Source organism: Pogona vitticeps, chromosome 1 (genome assembly GCF_051106095.1).
Source record: "Pogona vitticeps strain Pit_001003342236 chromosome 1, PviZW2.1, whole genome shotgun sequence".
Taxonomy (NCBI): Eukaryota; Metazoa; Chordata; class Lepidosauria; order Squamata; family Agamidae; genus Pogona; species Pogona vitticeps.
The window spans coordinates 262588683-262613163 of NC_135783.1; the positions used below are offsets into that span (position 1 = coordinate 262588683).

At 38.9% G+C, this 24481-nt stretch overlaps 1 protein-coding gene across 2 annotated transcripts; it reads left to right on the plus strand.

The window, feature by feature from the left end:
- Positions 1-1658: 1658 nt before the first annotated feature.
- On the plus strand, positions 1659-24481 carry COPB1 (coat protein complex I subunit beta 1). 2 transcript variants are annotated; one of them, XM_020801417.3, is made up of 22 exons: positions 1659-1800; positions 4978-5131; positions 6289-6518; positions 7341-7510; positions 8450-8564; positions 9687-9779; positions 10300-10437; positions 11481-11600; positions 12205-12312; positions 12498-12644; positions 13524-13669; positions 14996-15092; positions 15382-15542; positions 16914-17034; positions 17710-17937; positions 18092-18271; positions 19382-19526; positions 19617-19736; positions 20225-20370; positions 21664-21753; positions 22568-22723; positions 24157-24481. In XM_020801417.3, the coding sequence occupies exons 2-22, from the start codon at positions 5041-5043 to the stop codon at positions 24214-24216; spliced, it is 2862 nt and encodes a 953-aa protein (XP_020657076.1). In that variant the 5' UTR covers positions 1659-1800; positions 4978-5040; the 3' UTR covers positions 24217-24481. The 2 variants fall into 2 exon arrangements, with proteins under 2 accessions (XP_020657076.1, XP_020657077.1); XM_020801418.3 differs by having other exon boundaries at positions 18095-18271.

A 24481-nucleotide genomic window follows, 5' to 3' on the forward strand; every position in this document is an offset into this window, starting at 1 on the left:
CTCTTTCATGTCCTCACTAAATGTTCATGTGAGGGTGTCAGAACAAAGGCCACTTCTGATTATTTAAAAACCTGGACAGGCTGATAAAGGGAGATGCAGGTAACGTTCAGATAATTTGGGCTTAAGTCAAAGTTTTGTCCATTTAAACTTCAACTGTAGCATTGCTTTTCCATATTTTTCAATCAGATACAGCAGTTGTTTCTACTAGCTGTCTGTCACTAATATGGCATCGTCTCCATAACTTAAAGTATTTATGTTTCTTCCACCAGTTTTCACTGCTGCTGCTTCTGAATTTAATACTGTACAGCTTTTTGTATGATGTTCTGCACAGAGATTTACTAGAAGAGATAAAATACATCCAACATTTTTGTCAATGGAAAACACCCTGTTTCTCCATATTCTGTGCTAACAATCGTTTCTTGTCCAGAATATAGGTTATATATCAGGAGAATAAGTGTGATTTATTGTTTTATTCTATTTCTTTTAGAGCATTCCCCAGATTTTCATGTTCCACACAGTCAAATGGTTTGCAAAGTAGATGATTTTCCCTTTATTTGTTGGCCTCTTTTCAGGATTTTGATAGATTCAGTCTCTGCAGCTTGAAATATCTCTATTTCACTCCTAGTCATTTACTGTTTTCTACCAATTGCTTCACTTTTTAAAATCAAGATCCTTGTTTCCATCTTCACTTTATTTTTTCCTGATTGGATAATATATTTTTCTGATGATCTGTCAGGATCCCTAATTTTGTTTTAAATTTCGTTTTGATTTCTTGGATAAGAAGCAAAGATATCTTTTGTTTTTGTTTTTCTTTCTGGTTGTTCTCTCCGGTTTCTTTGAACGGGTTATTGTAATAGCTACTTTTGACCCTATGTGTGAGTTGATGAAACCTTGCTTTTAGGATTCTTACCCTTTTTCTGACATCTTTTCCTTTTCTGGCACTTGAGGGTCAGCATTCTTGAAAAATCTTCTGCCAGTGTCACCTTCCGTTACTGCTGCTGCTCAGAAGCTGCCCTTCAAAAATTTCTCAATTCACATCACTCCTTGGACTGTCATCTTTCTTCTGCTAATGTCCATTCTTGCAAAGGATATATTCTAGTTTGGTATTTTACTTTTGATTATTTTGTTTCAATGGACTTTGCTAAGAAGCGAGACTGGTCAGTAACTAGCCTTTTGAAATGATTGCTCTCAGGTTTCCCGCCATAGGCACCCCTTGCCACCAGGATCTCAGCCGCTAATTGCACTTACGATTTGGAAGGAGAGAGCATGTAAAATGATTTGTGAACATAATATCGTGTGCATGTCTCCAAATCAGTTGTAAGACCTTTGGACTACAATTCCTGAATTCCACCTCTGGGAGATTCTGGGAACTGCAGTTCAAAGGGTAATTTTCCCAAGCCCTGATCTTCACGCAACTGAGCAAGAGAGAAGCTAACTAGAGACATTGGTCGGGGGCAAGGGATGTGCATCGATTACGTCGGTTTAACAACCCAACCCTATTGGGAGCGTGAAGGGCCCAGCCCCTCGAAGAGCGGGGCGGAAGAGAGCAAACTTTTCTTCTGCCAGTAGACAAAGGCGTTTCTACCGCCAGAGGCGTGTCCTATGCGGGCTGCCGTACCATCGATGTGGCCTGTGCGCGGAGTGCTTCCACGTCAGCTGGCGGCGGCGGCGGCGGCGGCAGAAGCAGGAAAAGGTGGTGGTGGTGGGGAGGGAGACCCGCTACGGCGATTTGGGGAGGAAGCCGCCCTTGTGGGGCTCATCGACCGCCGGACGCGTCCTCCGAGGGGCCCCACCGTCGAGGTAGGAGCGGCCGAAGCCCCCTTTGGCGGCGCTCTTGGCGCGTAGGAGGCGGTGATGGGCTGGGAGGGCAGCGGGGCCTGAAGGTGGCAGCGGCGGTGGTGGAGGGGGGGGCGGTCGCCCTGGGCAGTTTGTGTGGGAGGAGGGGGGCCCCCGCGGGTCTTGGGGTGCGCTCAAGGAGGGCCGCCCCCCCCTCCCCGGTCGGCAAGCAGCCCCCACCCCACCCCCAGCTTTCGTCCCCGCCGGCAGACGGAGATCTCCGCCGCCTCCGCGGGGCCTAAGAGGCGCCCTACACCCCTCTCGCACCCGGGAGGCTGGGCGGCTGTCCTTGGGCCACCATTTCTGTGCACGTTGATCTGTCCCAGGAAGGGCTCCCTCCGCTCGGCAGCATATCTGTTTCCGAGGGTAGACGCGGGGAGGGAGGATGGGATCGGCCTCTTGGTGACAAAAAGGGACCGAGGGCAGAAGTGCCTCGCCGTGACAGAGAAGACCCCCCTCAGCTCTGTATATGGTATGGCTCGGTGTTAGCTTGATTTCCCAAGAGAAGAGAAGGCAGTGGCGTTGCAAGTTGCATTTAAATGTGCTTTAAAGCTGGACGAAATGCTCTCATGCTGGTTTCAGTCTCTACAGTCTTGGGCCCCGCTAGAGAGAAGGGCTACTTAGAGCGGTCAGTTGTGTGTCCATCCCAGTATCTTCCCCCCCCCCTGCAGTGCACAGAAGTGCACACCACGATGCTTGGAGGAAGCCCACAGCCAAGTAACATGAACAACCGCACTGGTCTTGTTGCAGTCCAGCAAACTGGGGCTTGGTTGCATCCTTGCTTGGAATGTCGAGATTTTGTAATCCTGGATAACATAAACTGCTGGCCTATCTCCCCTGAGCTGTTGCCCGTTTGCATGCTGTGTTTTTCAGTTACTAATAAATTGGTTAAATTCTGAGTTGCAGAGGATAGAACTCTGTTTATGGTACGCACCATTGGAAGGAGGCCATATATCTGTCCATTTTATTCCAATATTTGTCCGTTCCTTGAAAAACTTTTCTGGAGAGTTAGGTGACTCTCTGGAATACTACTGTGGGAGATGGGGGAATTGGTGCAAACTGTTTGCTTCCTCCTTCATTAAACAAAAGCCTATGGGACCTTTTGGAGAGTGGAGGAGGTAGGGATGTTGCTCAGACCCACCAACATGATATAACTTGCCCATTTCTGCATCACCACCTCTTTTTTGGTGTCCTTTCTTAGATAGGTGACTGGAACAAAGCAAAGTATTCTAGATGTCGCTACACTAAAATTATCTAGATTGATGTTAGAATGTTATTGCATGGGCTGTTTTATTGTCAGTCCCTTTTGTAATAATAATCTGCTTAAAACATCACAAAGCCATATGGAATTAGTGTCTTCATTGAGCACTTCCTGGTCATCTATTGGTCATTTGAATTCTTATCAATTTAAATTTGAAGGCTCATGTGGATCAATGGATGGATGTGTATACGTATCTAAACAGAAAATACACATCAGTCACAGTTTTTGTGGTTCTGCTTGAGAGATGTGGTTAATTGCTAAAATATGTATAGAGGTACTGTATAAGAAGTATTTGAATAAAATGTTTTGGCTTAGGTCTTCTTCAGTTGCTCTGGTAAAAGGCAGAAGCCAAAATGTTTTCCTTAAATACTTCTGTTTGTAAATTATTCTTATAAGTGTGTGTATGTGTGCATAAACCACCACCACAGGCCAATCCTACTTTGAAAACCACTAGAATGTCTGTAGGTCTATTATTAATAATCATTAATATTTATTAAACAGACACGATTTTAACAAAAGTTTGTGAATTACTTGGTACACATATAAATTATTGTCTTGTATATATTTACATTTGTTTTCATTTGGCATTTCATTAACCATTTACCTAATTTGGAGAGGCCCGTTTCCTTAAATCTTTTACTTTTGTGAAAATTTGGTGTCATTTGCAAACTCAGCCACTTTGCAACTGACCCTGGACCACTTCACAACAAACTTAATATTACAAGTCCCAGCAAAAATCCTTTAACATTTTTCTACTACCTCTTTCTGTACTACATCTTTATTATCACTGCTTCCATTTTTGAGCAGTTAGACGTCCGTAAGAGGATCTGTATTTTGATCTTGCTATTCCCCTGCCTGATGTACTTCAAGCTTGTTTAATGGCACCTCTTATCAATCCCAGCCAGCACTCAAGCATCAGTTGTTATTGCTACTGTTATTTACAACAACAATCATGATGATTTTCTGCTTGGCATAGTTTAGAGATGAACATTTGACCAATAACCAAAGATTCCCTAAACATATTATGTTCCATTGGACCTGGGTTCTTTAAATAGTAGGCATGCATTTGATTCTAGCCTTGAAATTAATTAATTTAGGGGGCAAGGTTGCACACTTTTATTTCAAGGAGACTATGACCTTCCTTTTCATCTATATGCTCCAGAACAGACAAAGGTTTGTATGTATTTATTAAGTTGTGAGCCATTGTGGTAGAATCTTGGACTAGGACTCAGAAGATCTAGGTTTCTATTTCCCATTAGCTATGAAAATTTAGTGAGAGGTGCTGTGATAAATCACTCCTTGAGCATCTCATGTCTTTATACCTTATTATGATTGCTTTAATTTTGAAGTGGCTTATACAAAAATATCATGAACCTATTAAACTTTGTTCATAATGATACCGAGTTGAATGTTCTATATCACTTTTTTATTGCTATGCTTGATATGTAATGTATTTTTGCATTAAAGCAGCAGTTCTGTGCACAGATACCTGAGAATAACTCCCAGTGAATAAGGATTGAATAAGGATTTATTCTAAATAGAAATTCATAGGATTGCACTGTCAGATTGCTCCTGCAATACATTTGGTTACTACTGGTATTGTTGTAAGCTGCCCAGAGACCTTTGGGTAGAGAGGGCAGCATATAAGTTAAATAAATAAATAAATTGGAACATTATTCCACCAAGCCTATTCTACCAGACTTTGGTTGTAAAAATTTGCATACTTCTTGCAACGTTTACTTCATGATACATTGATTTTTAGGTTTCAGTACATTGTGTGAATTGCAACATTCATGCTTTTTGTCAGGTTTTTTTTGTCTTTTTATGCTCTATGTAGAAACATAATAATAAATTAGCTCCACTTATGAATATGTTTTTAGACTGTTGCTGAGACATCTTTTAGAAGTTCTTACATTGAAGAGAACCTTGGATAAGGAGAAAAAATGACGGCTGCAGAAAATGTATGTTACACGTTAATTATAGTTCCGATGGATTCAGAACCACCATCTGAAATAAGCTTGAAAAATGATTTGGGTAAGTAGTAATATGCTCAATACATCTCTTTTCTAGCTGTATTTATTTGTTATATGTTTATTTCTTGCTTTTCTTAAAATAAAGTATATATCGTAAATGGCTCACTGCCACACTTTTTCCTCACTCTCACTACTACTTTCTAAAACTCTTTTAAAACTGAATAAAACACCAGCTGCTTGAATGATGACATGGAGAACTGTGCAAATGTCACATTCTGTCCCAGATCAATCTATCCATCACTTTAGATCAACAGAGAATTCTTTCCTCCAGCTACCTCAGGTGTTCTGTATATGTACAAGGGAAGGTAACTTCTTAGTTGTGTACACTAACATGAAACTATGTCCCTAGGGAAATGCAACTGGTGCCAGAGTGATTGCAGCGTTGACACCAACAGTGGAATCATTTTGGAACCAGTTCCAAACTTTTTTCTTTGCTAAGACTTTTTAAAATAATTTGACAGTGTCTGCCTTATTCTTTTTGTTGTTTTTCTTTGCCTCAAGGTTCTGTTTGGAGCTTTGTGCAGAACAATTCCCATAACAGCAAATAGGAACTGCTCTTTTGAGTATGTTCTGCATCATAAAGGACTTGCCGTATAGTTGCTTTTCTGTCATTTTCCAGTGTGTGATAATTTTATGTAATAAGGTAAAAGTAAAGGTTCCCCTTGATAGTTTTTGTCCAGTCGTGTTCGACTTTAGGGGGCGGTGCTCATCCCCGTTTCCAAGCCATAGAGCCAAGCGTTTGTCAAAGACAATCTTCCGTGGTCACGTGGCCAGTGCGACTTAGACACAGAATGCCGTTTCCTTCCCACCAAGGTGGTCCCTGTTTATCTACTCGCATTTGCATGCTTTCGAACCACTGGGTTGGCGGTTTTATGTAATAGTTTCCTCTAAAGAATATTTTCTTTACTGTCAGATGCTTTTGTGACCTAAGGCTGATGCAGATCTAGCAATAACTACCCAGGGATACTTCTCCTTTCTCTTTATGTGCTTGAGTGTCACTAGTTGAGCAACGTAGGACAAAGTACAGAAGCCTTTCCACAGAAAATGATCAATGTAGCTGCCTGCTGAGAATAAACAAGCCAGAAGGAGTTTTTAAGAGTTGTTCTCCTAGCATATATTTTGCTCAGCTTTAACAGAAGCAATTTATTTACCTGACAGAAAAAGGAGATGTGAAATCCAAGACAGAGGCCTTGAAGAAAGTGATCATAATGATCTTAAATGGTGAAAAGCTACCAGGACTTCTGATGACCATTATTCGATTTGTGCTGCCACTTCAAGATCACACCATCAAAAAACTGCTTTTAGTATTTTGGGAGATTGTTCCCAAGACCACTCCTGATGGTAGACTCTTACAAGAAATGATTCTTGTATGTGATGCCTACAGAAAGGTTAGTCTTCTGATTATTGTATGTACAACATAAATGAATAAGTATCATACAAAATCCACCAGGTATCGCCAGAATATTCTTGTTAAAAGACAAGTTCACACTTTCCATTTCCTTTTTACTGTATTTGTTTGGCAAAAGATAAGTTTCAAAACGGTTTCTAATGTTTTGAGTCAAAAGAACCATACACAAGTGTAGTGTGTAATCTATTTCAAAACACATTCAAGGAGTCTTCATGTTACAACTAGCAAATTGTCAACCTCTGTAGTTTCATGATCACATCATTCTTGCTATGCACCAGGAAGGAGCCTATCTCTGGAACCCAATTTTACCTGTTCTCATGAATGTAATCCTCCACCTACCAAAACAAATTTTTTTTGAATAAAATTAAATATGCACTCTTTAGTTTTAAGATGCAATACAGATATGATGGTATTGAATATATTATTCAATAAATCAATATATTGAGATAGATTAATATATTTTAATTATCCAGTAATATTCCTTGTCTGGATACCAGGTGCTTTATTAAAGCATTTTAGAAAATGATCACATGCATTTATATCTTCTGTGTCAGTGTGATGTGGCAAACAATGCTTGCTCTGAACATAATACCAGATGTATATTTGTGCTGAGTTCCATGTGATATTTTGATGCTGTACTCTGGAAAATACAATTTTTAAGTTCCTTTTTAGGTGACTGTGGACAAATGCCTTTCTTGACAATATATTGTATATTTTAAAATAATGCTGTTTTGTCTGGTCATGCAATATCAGTGGTCCAGTCATATCCACCTGTAACGGCATCTTCATTTTGTTTTCTTAGGATCTTCAGCATCCAAATGAGTTCATCAGAGGCTCAACTCTTCGTTTTCTTTGTAAGCTTAAGGAACCAGAACTTTTGGAGCCCTTGATGCCAGCTATTCGTGCATGTCTGGAACATCGTCATAGCTATGTCCGCAGAAATGCCGTCCTTGCAATCTATACCATCTACAGGTAAATTGTGTTAATGCACTAGACATACTTGCCAGATCAGGATCATAACTACAATATGCTCTTTAAAGACTCAAGTTATGATCTAAAATGACAAGAGTCATCATGTTAATGTGTTAGTGTTTTATATCTTGCATTATTTTGAATTGTAGATTCTGTTTCATTGCCTACTTGTAGCAGAGAATGTGCTTATAAATATTTGTTTTCTTTCACTGAGCTCTTAACATCTAGTGTGTATCACTGCTATTTATGAATGGATTCCTCTCTTCCTGTGTGTGTCTGAGTGAGTGAGAGAATGAAACAAATTCCACTGAATACAAGGAATACTAATAGATCCCCTTACTGTGATGAGTGAATTGTGCCATTCTCTCAGATTGGAAACATTTCACTTATTTCTGAATTGTCTTTGGGCCCAACCTGGTGTAAACAAAAATAAAATGGGAATGCTTAATATAGTGGTTTGTAGAATCTTAAATAAGATTAGTCTATAACCTGGAGAAGCTCTTTGGGGGCTTTCTTCTCTGAACTTAAGATCATCACACTGTATCAGAAAGTTCTTTTGAGAGTCATCACAGTGGCTTGCCAAACACAAGAGAACCCTGGAAGAAAAAAAGAAAATCCTCAACAGAATCAGAAAGTTCATAATTTTTAGGACCTCCCCTTACCATAGCTATGTATCAGATTTAACCCTGTTAGTGAAACTGTGTCTACATGGTTGTTGGGAAGTAATTTGTACTTTTGCAAAAATGGTTTCAGACAGAATAATGGACGTGACTGCCTATTATGGGAAGTTTTGATGTTTGAATGCAAAAACATAGGAAAAGTTTTTAAAAATTATTTTCTAAAAATTGCTGTATCCACATTTCATGCAAATACAGCCATTATTATTGAACTTTACATTTGTCTGAACAATGTGCATTGTTATTTGTGTTCTTTCAAAAGGAACTTTGAGCATCTTATACCTGACGCTCCTGAATTGATCCATGATTTTTTGGTGAATGAAAAAGATGCAAGTTGCAAAAGAAATGCCTTCATGATGTTAATTCATGCCGATCAGGTACAAATAATCTGCCTTGAGTCTGCATTTATGTTCTGATGTTTATTTCATGCAAACATGGTGGCATTGGCACATCTACCTCCCAACTTTTGCCATTTTGACTGATCCAGCTCTGTCAGTACTGCTACATGCCGCCTCTTGTTTTTCCTTATGCATTGAATTGCCTATCTAAATCTTTTCTGATGCCTTCAATTGTTTCCTTCAAATCCTTATTCAAAATGCACCTTTTCTCTGAAGGTTTTCACCCTCCTGTAGTCCCTATGTCTTACTGCAAAAGTCCAAGTATGTGTAACTTTAGCAATCATGCATATCACATATAATTATTTTATTTGCCTTTGTCTGTAGTCCTGAATTCATTCATGTCATTTTGTCAAGAGTGCAACCCTATAGAACAGGGAGGTGTTCCTTTCATTCTTTTCATGTCTGTCACTTACACTGTGACACACACACCCTCCCTGGGCAAGCAGAGAGGTGTCTGTATCAGAGAAAGGCCAGATGGGAAGAGGTGTGTGTGTGTGGCCTGTGCCTCTTTGTTTGAAGAACTGGGTCGTTATATCCTATCCACAGCCACCTTAGCTGTAACTTTAAAACAACAACTCAAACACTGCCTGCATCTTTTCTGGCTTACATTTAAGAAAGAAGTGCATGGCAAAATCCATCTTGCCAAGATCTTTTGGACTTTACATCTAAGAGTAACTTTCCTGGCAAAATCCATCTTCCCATGAACTTTTGGACTTTTAAGTTCTTCATGCTGGTGCAAGCCTGACAACGTGGTCTTGATCCACGAGAGCTCACATATGACAGTTTTTTAGTGGTCTATATAGGTATTACCTATCTTGTATTTGTATTGTGTAAATTAGGGATATGCAAAGCATGACTCTCCACAAGTTTGCTGAACTGTGATTCCAGTCAGCCATAGCCTGTGTAGCTAATGGTGAGAAATGCTATGGATTTTAGTTAAATAGCAACTGGAGGGCCACATTTTGCGTATCCTTGATGTCAATAATAATACATTTGCTATTGTAGTCATGGGGTCTTCTGGTATGATACAGGTATGAAAAGGATAAACCTAAAGTATAAATGAGAATTTGCAAAAATCGTACTTATGCTTTATTTTTGAAGGATCGAGCTTTGGATTATTTGAGCACTTGCATTGACCAAGTCCAGACATTTGGTGATATCCTCCAGCTAGTTATCGTGGAGCTAATCTATAAGGTACAAGAAACAAATTAGTCTTTTGCTACAAAAGAAATTACAGTATTCTGAAGTAAGAAATGTTACATGAGTTTCATCTTTGCTCTTCAGCTATTACCTTGAGATGCGAAAGAGCTCTATAGTACATTAAAGACAAATATGGTGTGGTAGAAGCTTCTATAGACCAGAATCAGCTTCATCAAGAGGAATGAGAAAGAGGGTTAAGTTCAAAGGAATATTAGTAGAAGGGGAAGGGATCTGTGATCTACCACTTTCGTCTCCATCCCTGAGCCTTTAGGTCTTCCTGCCCTCAAGACTGGCTTTTGGGAGACGTGGGAGGGCAGCAGGAAGGGGGGGTGTTTCCTTGCAGTTTGTTCAGCCGAAACTGTTCTGTATTTTTAGTACAATGCTGTTTCTGTGAGACTTTTCATTTTGTTATTGTCAATATATTTGTAGGATATGCACGTTTCTCCCTCTTTTTTCTTGTGTTTTGCCATTGACTGCTTGTGTGAACTTCTTGCTCTGCTCTTTTTCGCTATAGGTTTGTCATGCCAATCCATCAGAAAGGGCTCGGTTTATTCGTTGTATCTACAATTTACTGCAGTCATCAAGTCCTGCAGTAAAGTATGAAGCGGCAGGAACATTGGTTACACTTTCTAGTGCACCAACTGCTATTAAGGTACTTCTATCTGTTCTGATTTTCTGAAATATTTTGATGCTGCTGCAGACAACAGTATTCATACTGATGATTTAACACTTAAGAATTAGGACAATGCATAACACTTAGGAGAATCACGTAGAAGTAGTTCTACCTCTTGATGTCAAAGTGACATGAACCATTTGTTTATGTTTTAATATGCATACATTTGGTGGTCAGAAACTCGTGAATGTTATGCAACTTAATGATGTTCCAAATCAGAACTGAACTACCTAATGGACCAAGGTAATGAGAAGACAATGTGAATAATGGATGTATTTGGTTTGTACATTAAATAGAACAATTATATATACAATGCTTGTTACCTACCACTACCAAATTATACAGTTGAACAGAACTACTTGCGAGAATTTAAAAAATGGTAAAACAAAGGGGAGAAAAGATGAATGAGGGGAAGGGGTCAAGGCATCAGTTGGTTGATCTGAAAGGTGTCTGTTCTCCATTGTGATTGTTTTGATAAATGTACAGTCTTGTTGTTGATCATAAAGAGTGAGGCCTTCTTCCCTATGTGCACTCCAGAAACCATACTAGCAAGGCAAGGTGGGTTTCCCCCGCACCTGCACCCAAATATAGGTGTAGGGATTGAGCTGTTTTCACATTTTCTGTTCTGAACATACACATCAACTTTCCTTCGCGTACTCTAAAGACAAGTGTTACTTGTGAGCCATAAGAGAATGCCAAATGGATGAGTTAAAGTAAATCTTCCCCTTTTCTTGGGTTAGTTAAGAAAAGTCCTATTTGAAATGGAGAAAGAACTTCAAACAACTTGCTGGGGGAGACCATAGCCTTTTAGGGCAAGCTGTTAGTAGTGTCTATGCTGCTTGTGCTGATAGGTCTGAATTTTCATAAATTTTATATAGGCTTCCCTGTCTTCCTAAGTTGTGAAGTTTATTAGTTTAAAGCTTGTTATAGCATTGTTACTTTCAACCTTTTGACTTCTGTGCTGTTCCTAAATCATTAATAGGAATGTTCTAAAGATCTTTGTATCTTTTTTCCAACTTAAGGCTGCAGCTCAGTGCTATATTGACCTGATTATTAAAGAAAGTGACAACAATGTAAAGCTCATTGTCTTGGATCGTTTGATTGAACTCAAGGATCATCCTGCCCATGAAAGAGTATTGCAAGTAGGTATTGATTTTCTAAACTTAAAACAGTAAAACCATGCATTAACAGTACCTTAAGTGGAAGTCACATACCTCATTGTTCCTGCTTGCTATCTGTAGCCTGGGATTAATTTAGGCATCATCATTGACTAACAGAGCTACCCTTTCTACAACTACATCGCCGCCTGGAGTGGTCGAAATGACTAGATAGGCGGGCTATAAATACAATAAATAGATAAATAAATAAAATTATTTACAGAACAATGCTTCCTTGGAGGGGAACTAAATATCAACAGGAGTCTTAAAGTCATTGCCAGGTATGAAATGCCAGACTATCAACAACTTGTGCCCAGAAAAAAGAAAATCATTCCTTTTTTAAAAACACAAACTCGTTTGGCAATGGCTCCATGTATAAATATATAAATATTTGCCACGTAGCCCTGCTCTTATGTCTGAAAAAGCGGACTCGTCCATGAAAACTCACATTAAACTATAGCGGTTAGTCTTTAAGGTGCCACAGTGAGTTGGTCTTCTTTACTTTTTTATTTTTCTTTTGGTTTTGCCTGATATACTAGCACAGATTAACATGGCTATCGCTTATAAACAAAGTTGTATTTTATTTCAGGACCTGGTAATGGACATATTACGAGTTCTGAGTACTCCAGATCTGGAAGTACGCAAAAAGACCTTGCAGTTGGCTCTTGATCTTGTGTCATCCAGAAATGTAGAAGAGGTAAAAGAAATGTTTCATCATGTTCATTTCTTTCTGGGTGAATCATGTGGCTATTTATTTTAAAGTAAGCCTTGCTGAGTTCAGCTGGGCTTACCTCCAAGTTAAATATGGGATTTCAGCGTACTTCCAAGTTAAATATGGGATTTCAGCCTTAATCTTTTTATTCTTTCTGTGTTTCTGTGTAGCTGGTGATTGTTTTGAAGAAAGAAGTAATTAAGACAAATAATGTGACAGAGCATGAAGACACTGACAAATACAGGCAGTTGCTTGTTCGGACATTACATTCCTGTAGTGTTCGATTCCCTGATATGGCTGCAAACGTTATCCCTGTGGTATGCAACTTATTCCACTTTTCTCCTTTAACTTTTCTACAATTCTTAACACAGCTAACTTGCAGTCAGTGTTAACCAATATAAGACTAGACTATAAGTCCTTTCTAGGGTTAGTTCTGAGTAAATTTCCTGTAGATCACTGCCTGTAGGAGGTACTTACCATGGTATTTTTCTCTAGCCCTGATGGTATTTGTTGACTTGTGACATAGCCTGGTGGGAGAGGGGGCAATGCCATAATCAGTCTGCCACTCCCCAAGCCTCACCTACTCCTTGCAACCAGGAATGGAATGAGTGCTGGTTGTTTACCTGGCACATCTCTCTTCTGGATTTCCTTCCACTGCAGGAGCAAGAGAAAATACTGCTAGCTTCAGGCTAGTGTTGTTAAAATCCAGGCACAGCTCGGGGGAGCTGAAGTATCATATCTCATGTGGTGTTGATAGTTACAATCTCTTTTTAAAAAATTAAATAAAAGTTAATAGAGGACAGTATACAAAACCATAAAATAGTTATAAACCATCGAACTCCACATAGTAAACATGTCAAATGGTATTAGTAGTTAAAATTACACATCTTTCAAAAAATCAACATGAGTGGCCCCCATTGTTAAGATAAGCAATATGATTATTACAATACTTAATAAAAAGAAGCCAGGTTTTATAAAATGAGTCTATACTGGAATTCTGGTACCTTAGTTATAGGTGGGCAGAGAAAACTAATTTTCATACATTAGATTCCCCAAACATTCATTCATGTATCCTAAATGCTTAGCTAGACAAACAATTGCTCAGCGTTGGAAGACAGCAGAAATTTCAGTGAATGGCTGCAACTTCTTTAAAGTGTTGTAAGGGTCATGTTTGTCTGCACTCCCTCTGCCCTTAGCTGATGGAATTCCTAAGTGATTACAACGAAGCTGCTGCCGCTGATGTCTTGGAGTTTGTTCGTGAAGCAATCCAGCGCTTTGAAAATCTTAGACCACTTATTGTAGAGAAGATGTTGGAAGTGTTCCATGCAATTAAATCTGTCAAGTAAGCTCAACGTATAGCGCCAGAATGTGTTGCTCATGACGTAAGCTTAAACACTTGAATCTAAAGTGGCACCATTAGTATGATAGAATTTTCTTCCCTGTCCCTATAATTGGTGCAACCTGAAAGCCAGTTCCAGAGATTTTCTTCAGCCCTCTGGAGTCGATTTTAGTGCTATGTGGGGCACTCCTTGCACAGAGGAGGACACATTGCTTCCCTTTGGGGGGGAGGGGGCTCCTTTAGTTCTGTCCAGGATTTTATATTCTTAATGCCATCACATCTGTTGAAATGGGGATTTAGTTGAGGGGGGAGCATCTGGACCCCAATTATTTTGAGAAAAACTAACAACATTTATTTTTATCTCTGAGCATATCTGAAAAAGTAATCTCTGATGCATAAAGTAAAACTACATAGATCTAAATCCCACTTTTAAGAGATTTCACTATGTTGTCTTTCATTACAGAACATTATTTCATTAATAGTAAAGTCTGTTTCTGAAGTGATTAGGCAATTAAATTAATTTATTCTGCTGTATATCTGAAAATCTCTGAAGTGGCAAATGACTGTGAACATATTGTAATTCAGGGGTATTTAATCTGCTTTCTTAGGATATTCTATGCAACCAGGCATGATCCTGATGGAGAATTTCCGTCTGGGCAGTACAAGTAAACCCTCTGTCTCAGTCTGCACTACTGATATCCATAATCCTTGTCCTCCAAATTAAAAAAAAGCAAAAAACAACCACAGCTTTGATTTCTGGAAGAATCTAGATGTGTATAGTGATTTGATACATACTTCTAGTATGGAGGTGATGGTAACAGCTATAAAACATAAAGGATGGAGGCTACATTAAAGGGTCACAGAGGTTGCAATCTTACATACACTTGTCTAGAACCAAATGCTGCTGAACCCAGTGGAATTTACAAGTAAATGTACGTAGGATTGCACTGCCAGTTAATCTTTTGGATCTTCCAGCTAGTGACTGATAGTCCATTTGCTTTTCTGTTGGTTGTTTCCTTCCCTGCCCCTCTACGTCACATCTCTTCATTCCTTCAGTCCTTTTTCTGTAACTGTTGGAAGAATTCTGTGAGAATGACTGGGATTATGATGGAGGGAGAAGCTGACTCTCCTGTTTGCCTGCTTGCCTGTGAGCAGTTGCCACATCCCTTGATAAATAATTGAATAAAAATGGTGCTGCTGATAAGGAAACTAAACTTCTTTCAGGTCTGGAATTCTTTTGAGCTGAGCTGACATACACATATATAATGCATGCAAGTACAGTGCACTTCCATTATAAATAACAAGTCTGGCTTCTGCTTTGCTTCATAGAATTTATCGAGGAGCCCTTTGGATACTTGGAGAATATTGCAGCACAAAAGAAGATATACAAAGTGTAATGACAGAAGTCCGCAGATCACTGGGAGAGGTATGTCTACATGTTGTTAATCAAATATATTTTCTGTGTTTGTGTATTTCGGGGGGGGGGAGGAATAAACATGTGTATGGCATAGGATTTCAAAATTCATTGCAGGTATTATTTATTGTTTGAAGGTGCTTTTATGTATGCTTAAAACAAATGAACTAAAACTTCATTGATTCAGATTAGCAGAGATTCAAACTGGTTGGAAAAGTTGTGTATTGCAGATGGTACCTCTAACTAAAGCTTACAAGTTGGATTTTTGTAACAATCACTACTGGTATTCCTTCATTTTCAGATTCCGATAGTAGAATCTGAGATCAAAAAAGAAGCTGGTGAGCTGAACCCTGAGGAGGAAATAACTGTGGGTCCTGCCCAAAAATTAGTTACTGAGATGGGAACGTACGCTACACAGAGTGCCCTTAGTAGTTCAAGACCTGCCAAAAAGGAAGAAGATAGGTGATTACATTTTTTAAAAAAATAATTAGCAGTAGCTATGTAGAAATAAGGTAATGTCTTTCTTTTTTTACTCAAGAATCTGCCACCATGGTTTTATATATATATATTTATCAGTGCATTGCTGCCTGTTCCTCAGTTGGGATGGAACACCTAAGTATTCTCACTTCTACAAACTGCAACAGTTACTAACTGTGACTCCTTGTACAGAAGAAAGTTGTCCTACTTTACTGATACTTGGTCAGAAATGAGTAGACTGGGCCATTTTTAAAACCAAAATACTGTACTCAGTTACAGAATTCCAGAGAAGGTGGGAGGGTTCTCTCTTAGCAGGCAGTCAAGAGCTGAAAAGCATATTGTTGGCATCAGACACATTGAGCTAACACAGAATATTTGTGAGTTGGCAGTGCGTCTGCTGAGTCACTGGCGAAGAGAAGCTTGTTTGCAGTGGCATGGGAAATGTACTTCCACAAAGCAGACTGTTCTTGTTTTGATTAAGCAGCTTTCCTCAAGCAGCAAACATTTACTTAGAGTCCCAGCGAGTGATGTCGGGTGTTTTTTCCCTTCCCCAAAACAAGGCAAACTTGGCTGCTGTATTTCCCCACTCTTCCTAGAATTGTATTGTTTCATGAAATTAATTAGTACTGTAATAAATGCATACCATGTGAGTCTGTGAAAAACTGAGGTTGAGGCAGCGTGCAACAAATAACCATCTGCATCAGCCAATTTTCCCATTCATCTTTCTACTTCAGACCCCTTCCTATATCCTAAGCATTTTCTGGTATCCTCCAGTCATCAGGAGAAGCTTTTTAGGATGCTACATTGGAAGGAGAGCCTGGAATTCTCCCTCCATCTCCATCCTTACGTGGCACTGAATGCCATCCAGGGCAGAGAAAGAGTGTGCTGCTGAATTGTTGTGTCTTCACTTATTTAAAAGTATAGTAATGAAAATGATTTCCAAGTAAATCTTTAGGTTCCCTAACATGACATTTAAGCCACACTGTCTGTAGTAGGAGTAAGCCCTACTGAACTTACTGGGGGTTAGTAATGAGTATTTGGGGCTTAGTTTTGAGTATTGAGCCTAATGGGGCTTAGTTTTAAATTGGATTACACTGTGAATGTGTTTTGATCCACCACCCCGCCATTAAATATTTTGGTTCCAGCTACTTTAGGCTTTTGAAAATCTCTTGACCCATGTAATGCATAAAAGTATTTCCATATTACAGTATTTGCAAACTTTGTTGAATGCAGGTTATTTGGGGCGAATATTCCAATTCTAAAACTTCCAGAAAATCTGTAGTGTTTGAAAAGCAAACTGCAATATTCAGTTTGAGGTAAATCATATCATATCATTACTAAGGGCTTTCTTTATAGGCCTCCCCTGAGAGGGTTCTTGTTGGATGGAGACTTCTTTGTTGCTGCTTCCCTTGCCACGACTCTGACCAAGATTGCTTTACGTTATGTGACTCTAGTCCAGGAAAAGAAAAAACAAAATGTAAGTTATTTTTCTTTGACGTACTGTTTAGGGGTTTATGCCTTGTGCAACTTCGTGAAAAGAAGAATACATGTCTAATTACTGTGAGCTATACACCTGGATTTGTGTTTAAGCTTTGCTATTTAGTTTCATGGGGACATTTGCCATTGCACTTAGTCTGGATGGCATGAGATATAATGGGCTAGCTCAGACATTATAGTGAAACATAGTTTGTAATAAGGAATAATATCATATGAGGAGAACAAGCTATGACAGTTCCTCAGTTTGTGTGTTCTCCCTCCACCGTAGGTATGAGAAGGAATTGGAGGTTACCACTTCTTAACAAACTGATTTATGGTAACTACGATTTCTTAACATTAACAGGCCAGCTTTACACCATGGGTTATGCAGGAAAGAGGAATGCACCCTAACAGTTGTTTTTCTCCTAAGGCTTGGCATGATGTCTGCACATATGTGTGCCAGATTTTAACTATATAGAACAGAATCTTCTTAGTAAACACGGAGGATAACAGCGCCACAGGATGTCTGACATGCAATTACAAAAGCCAAATATTTTAACATTGAAAGCAAAGAGGCTTTAACATGTACAAGGGGATAGCGAGTGCCCTTGTACAAGCACAGTAAGAACAGTGTGTAGCTTTGCTAATTTCTTTCACTCCTCTCCTTCTCGTGTAGTCCTTCGTAGCTGAGGCAATGTTACTCATGGCCACAATTCTCCACTTGGGCAAGTCATCCCTTCCCAAGAAGCCAATTACAGATGACGATGTCGACCGGATTTCTCTCTGCCTGAAAGTGCTCTCCGAATGCTCCCCTCTAATGAATGACATTTTCAACAAGGAGTGCAGGCAGTCCCTCTCTCACATGCTGTCTGCCAAATTGGAAGAGGAGAAGCTGTCTCAGAAGGTGAACTACATGCGCCCCTGGGCGGTTCTGATCTTTGGAGGGGCTGCGGCTCTTGCCTAAGTGCAGCACAATTCCAGAGGCATAAATAAAAGAATACATTTTCTTCCTTGGGTGTAGTTATGTCTTAACTAATTCCTCATTTTCCTTAAAACAGAAGGAGTCTGAGAAAAGGAATGTGACCGTTCAGCCAGATGATCCCATTTCTTTTATGCAGCTGACTGCTAAAAATGAAATGAGCTCTAAGGAAGATCAGTTTCAGCTCAGTCTTTTGGCAGCTATGGGGAACACACAAAGAAAGGAAGCTGCTGATCCGCTGGCCTCTAAACTCAACAAGGTGACACATATTATTTAGTTCTACCCACACAGTCTTTAGATGAGAAACTGGGAAATGGCTTTCTCCTTCCGTTCATTTCTCCTTTAAGCCACAGTTATAAGTACCATAACACTGTCATACTTTATAAACATGTCCACCGCACAGCTCCATCAGGCAGTTAACACTGCACAGTTGTCTTCCTCTTGTAATGAATGCTTGACAATCGTATGAAATTTGTTAAATTTGTGTCAAGCATTAAAGCCATGAGCCCTTCATGAATTCTTGTTATCTTTTAAAACTAGTAATGAAAGACTTTTGGAGGAGCTGGAAAGGGGGAACCTTGCTGTAGATGAACAAGGACTGACAGGGGAGTCAAATAAAAGCAGTTTTACTGAGCAAAACAAGGCTGTGAAAATCTAGTCCATTAGCAGGCCTTCTTTAATACTCCCTTGAGTTTGGTACCTACAAAAAGAGATGGTTACTGGAGGAGGTAATTGGGTTTGGGGATTAGTAATCTTAATTAGTTTGGACTTGAGGGGGGAAGATCTTAAGACTGTTTTGTTGACCTAAATAAAGGCACGCATCACTGAAAATAATCTTGGGAATAAATCTTTACTTTCAAGATTTCTTGCTAGCTTTTCAATAGTGGATATTTAAAATCTCCTGATAATCACAATAGAGAGAGCACCTATCTCTAGAAGCTGGTTTGTTTTCTTCCAAAATAAGCACAATGCATTTGTGCTTGATTTATTTTAGGGCCTTCTTTAGAGATTGTATTAGAATAAATTGCAAGGATTTCTGGAAGGCATGTTTTCTAGACAGCAAAACTGGTGACAAACAAACAAGCTATTATGTTTAGCAATAGATCTGTCAGAGTAGATTATTTTAATATGATCGTTCAAGATAGCCTTAACATAAAACTTCCCAAAAGTGTGTTAACTTTATCATTCAAAAAAGCAAATACACCTTTTCAGCATCTTGAGATTTTCTGTTTAGTCCAATTTCTGATAAAATGTTAATACCCCAGTGCTATAGGTGTCTAGTCAAACAACAAGTCCCATTAAGCTCAATGTAGTTTACTCTCAGTTGTGGGAGTATATTATTAGTCTAAGTCTTTCTTTACTTTTACAGGTAACACAGTTGACTGGGTTTTCAGATCCAGTCTATGCAGAAGCATATGTGCATGTCAACCAATATGATATTGTATTGGATGTGCTTGTTGTAAACCAGACCAGTGATACATTGCAGAATTGCACACTAGAATTAGCTACCTTAGGTATGTAAGCTCCATTCTAAATGGGTGTACAATTATTTGTTTCTAATTTTAGAGTTTTTTTTCCTGAATAACATTTAAAATTTTCAACAGGTGATTTGAAGCTTGTGGAAAAACCATCTCCTCTAACACTTGCTCCACATGATTTTGCCAATATTAAAGCTAATGTAAAAGTAGCTTCTACAGAGAATGGGATTATTTTTGGCAATATTGGTAAGTATCTTATGTAGAACAATCGGGGAATCTTGAGAATCCTCTTGTTCTTTTCAATATAAGGATTACTTTGATTCAGCAGTATTTAAAACATTAAATGCTGTTTTTAAAGAGATATTTTCTCGTTTGGTTGTTATGGGTTTTTCAGGTTGTTTGGCCATGTTCTTAAGGTTTTTCTTCCTAACGTTTCACCAGTCTCTGTGGCCGGAATTTTCAGAGGACAGGAGTCAGAACTCTGTGCTCTGGTCTGAGTGCTGTCCTCTGAAGATGCCGGTCACAGAGACTGGCAAAACGTTAGGAAGAACAACCTTCAGAACACGGCCAAAGAGCCCGAAAAACCCACAACAACCATCAGATCCCAGCCGTAAAAGCCTTCGAGAATATATTTTCTCGTTTATTTGGAAAATATTCCAGTATGATTCACTTTCAAACCGCTGCAGATTATGATTATTGTTCTTCAGTTAATGTTGGTCTATTTGTCTTTTCAGTGTATGATGTTTCTGGGGCTGCCAGTGACAGAAACTGCGTGGTCCTCAGTGACATACACATTGACATCATGGATTACATCCAGCCTGCTACTTGCACGGATGCAGAATTCCGTCAGATGTGGGCAGAATTTGAATGGGAAAACAAAGTGAGCTCTCCTGTTTCTAAATATCTATGTTTCAATTAGATTGTTTTAAAGAAAACATACAGTACTTGCTGCTTGTTCACCTGCTCACTGACTGTAACTGTCTGTGTGTGTTTTTGGTGTATCCATATACCCTGTATGCCCCTCTGTTGCATCTCTTCTGTTTCCGGATCCCCAGCAGCAGCTTTCAGGAAAATATCTGCCATTATAGCAGTAGGGGTGATGGAGATGCAAAGCCCACATAGTTGATTGCTTGGTAGTATTTACATACATGCCATGTATCATAAAGATGTCATAGGCAAGAAGCTCACATCATTTCAGAAGAGCAGGTGTAGGGCTGTTACGATGACAGAAAATCACTACAACACTTATTTTCTCAGTGAGCATAGAAAGCACAGATTATGAATGTACAGGTAGATAATGAATGCGAAAGCAGATACAGAAAGATGTTTTCCAAGAAAGAACTTAATACAGTCTCCCCCACCCCTGTCCCACAGATTCTGCCAAAACAATAGCATACCTGCTTTGGGGAGACTAAACTAATAAAAAGCATCAAACACTAGATCAATTCTAGTGATACAGTTCTTCAGCATCTCCCTCCCCATGTTCTGCAGTTGGATTTATATGATAGAACTAAGATCAGTCACCTTCATCTCCAGTCTGATGTTTTGCTTATATGGACAGCTTGGGGGTAAATGTTCTGATGTTTGGAAGCACATTGTGGCCCCCCGGATTCCTGACAAATGTTCAGGAATATTCCAGTTTGGATACTGCAGCTTCAGAAAAATCTTGCTTCATTTTAGACATCTCTCAAATCAGTCATATTCCGTTTTAGATGCAGGATTCTTCCAAATAAAATTCCAAGATGTTTATGTGAAATGTGGTATTATCTCTCAATGCTATAGAAGAATGATGGGGCATATTTTGACTGTTGCCCAGATACTAGAAACAGGAAACTCCATTGTTGTGGGAATGGGGAAATTGAATTGGCACAGAATATTAATGCATGAAATCTGATGCTACATCACGTAGGGAAGTTATTGCAACTGAGAAAGACTCATTAAAGTAATGCTATAGATGCATTAAGTATTGAAATAATGAAACCAAATGTTCATATACTGGAAAAAATCATTGAGTGGTAATAGACCACATTAAAGCAAGCGAACTGTGGATATTAGAAAATATTGTCGGTAATATTTATTTAGGGATTCTAAATTGCATAAATGAATTGCTGTATATTGTATATTTTGAGATTAATTTTAAATTAGAAAAATATAATTGTCTTTGGTTTTAAAGGTTACAGTGAATACAAATATAGTGGATCTGAATGAATACTTGCAACATATATTAAAGTCGACTAATATGAAATGCCTTACTCCAGAAAAGGTAAGCAGTTTCTGTGATCAATTATACATCTAATTTCAGTCTTCAAATAAAATCATTTCATTGAAATGACTTGCACATAATTTCCCTTCCCTAAAGAGAACAGTTACATTCATAGAACTGGGATTTCCTCCTTGCCACTTTGGAGGCCCTTGGGAGACGGACGGCAGGATACGGCACAAAGGGCTCCAAAGGGGTATCTGCACGAATGGAAGATTAATTTGGGATCTGAGCCACTAAGTGCTTTTCCTTGTCTTTTCAATTTAGTGGATTAATCAGCTGATGGAAATATATTTTAATTTGCCTCTACACTAAGTGTATTTGTTGTTGCTGGTTCTAGCTAACCTGAACCGCTTCTGGAAAAAGAGAGAGAGTGTGTAATAGGCTTAAATCCGGTAATAAATTGCACTAGAGTAGGCCTATTGAATCAATGGAGACTTGGTGAGTCAACTTATTATGTTAAATTAATGCAGTTAGAATAGTCTCATTTGAATTAATGGAATTTACAGAGGAGTTGACTCACTAAATCCCTGTTGATTCAATGGACCTACTCTAGTGTGATTTAGTACACTAAGGAACAGGATTTTGGCCACTGAGTGCATGAGATCCACTGTTTAGATACTTATATAAAAATCCCATTCACTCAATAGGTCTGCTGGATTTGGGGCTAACAGTTGGATTTAGCCCATAGTTGAAAATCTTGTACCATGGTGGGATTATCAGACTTTAAATAAAAGGCCGGCTGAGCTGTGTGTTCAGGTTTGTACAGATGAAAAAGAATACTCTTGCAAGGTGTATATAATCTTGTATTTCCTAGGCGCTTTCTGGGTATTGTGGGTTCATGGCTGCCAATCTCTATGCACGGTCCATATTTGGAGAAGATGCCCTTGCAAATGTCAGCATTGAAAAGCCTATCCATCTTGGTCCTGACGCTCCAGTTACAGGACACATAAGAATTCGTGCAAAAAGCCAGGTAATAATATTGTGTACAAAGCCCTCTCTTTTAATCTGTAAACTTCTAAATTAATTTTGCTGAGCTGATTTGAAGTGAACTATTTAACATTAGCTAAAATGTAATGCAATTCCCCCCTCTTTAGTTGTTAGTATGTGTGGGTAAAACAGGGCTCCAGACTAAAACATCAGCTTGAATGAGAGTGTGGTTCAATTCTGACTGTGCCTGAGTCCTCATGCACTAGGATGGAGCAGTTTAGTCTCCCAGAGTATCATTTTGTTGCAGAATCCCCATAGACCTAAATCTAGAGGCATTTCATCAGATAGTCCCAAGTAATGGGGAGCTTCATCAGCCAAAAACAGCATTTTTCAAGATGAGCTAGAATGGGGTTGGAAGCCTCTTCTTCAGGACAGGAGGTTGTCATTGTGTACTGCTTCATGCCCTTTTCATGAGGCCATGGGAAGGGTCTTGCAAGGCATAATGTGCTTTGCTAAATGGCTATGTGTGTTGGTGAGAGAGAGAATGTGAAAAAGCTATCTTTGTGCAAGTATGGGATCAAGTTATTATTGGATGTTGGGGGGAAAACAGTACGTTCTCTTTTACACCTGGATAAGTTTGTTTTTACTCCTGTCATACTTGATGTATCACACTGTTTCCTTCACTTTGTTTTGATGCTTGTTGATGCTGCCTTGACAACATTTGAATTGGGAAGGGGAAATATTGGAGAATTCATTGCTGTTCTAGAATGTTTACCAAAGATAGAAACAACAAAATTGTTGCATCTTAAAGACCAACTGGTTTGTTTCCGTGCAGACATTTTAAACTACTTTCTCAGGCACTTCCTTTGTATTTTACTCCATAAAAGTTTACAATGAAATTAATGCTTAATGTATAGACTGAAACAGGCTAACAGAGCATCCTTGCTGGATATTCCTATACTAAGATTTTCTTCTATACCAAGAGTTATCTCTGGGCTAACCATTGTCAATATAATGTTCTGGGACATCCCTACATATATTTTTTAAAACCCGACTTGGAGCTGGGAATCACCACTGTTTCAAGATAAATTGGAGACTTGGAAAAAGGAATGTTGCTACCCTGTTTTCCCCAAAATAAGACCTAACCTGAAAATAAGCCCTAGTATAATTTTACAGGATGCTCGTAATATAAGCCCTACCCCAAAAATAAGCCCCAGTTAAGTGAAACCCCGCCCTCCTCCATTGTGCAGCAACCAGAAGGAGATATGACTGTATTTGAATAAATGTAGATTGTTGTACATGAAAAAAATTAAACACCCCCTGAAAATAAACCCTAATGCGTTTTGGAAGCAAAAATTAATATAAGACCCTGTCTTATTTTCAGGGAAACACGGTATTGTATGTTGACTGTCGCACAACTTAATTTAGTTATTTAGAATACCATGATCCCTTCTCATCTTTTAATTTCTTTCACAGGGAATGGCTCTAAGTCTTGGTGACAAAATCAATCTCTCTCAGAAGAAAACTAATTTATAAACTGAAATTCTTCTGATCATTTGAGCTCAATGCTTGGAATTTGGCTTGTTGGATTCAGAGCGTCTTGTACTCTTTTCTGTTCTTTGGTTGCAGAAACTGATCTTTTTGTGCTGAATGCATTCCAGCAAATAATTTGTAGGTTTTACTTATCACTCCAAGATCAGTGTTGATAAAACTTTAAATCTACATTTTTTCTCAATGTCCTTGTCATGTTGTCTAGTCTACTCTATGTACTATTTCAATAAAATAAACACATTTTCTGCTA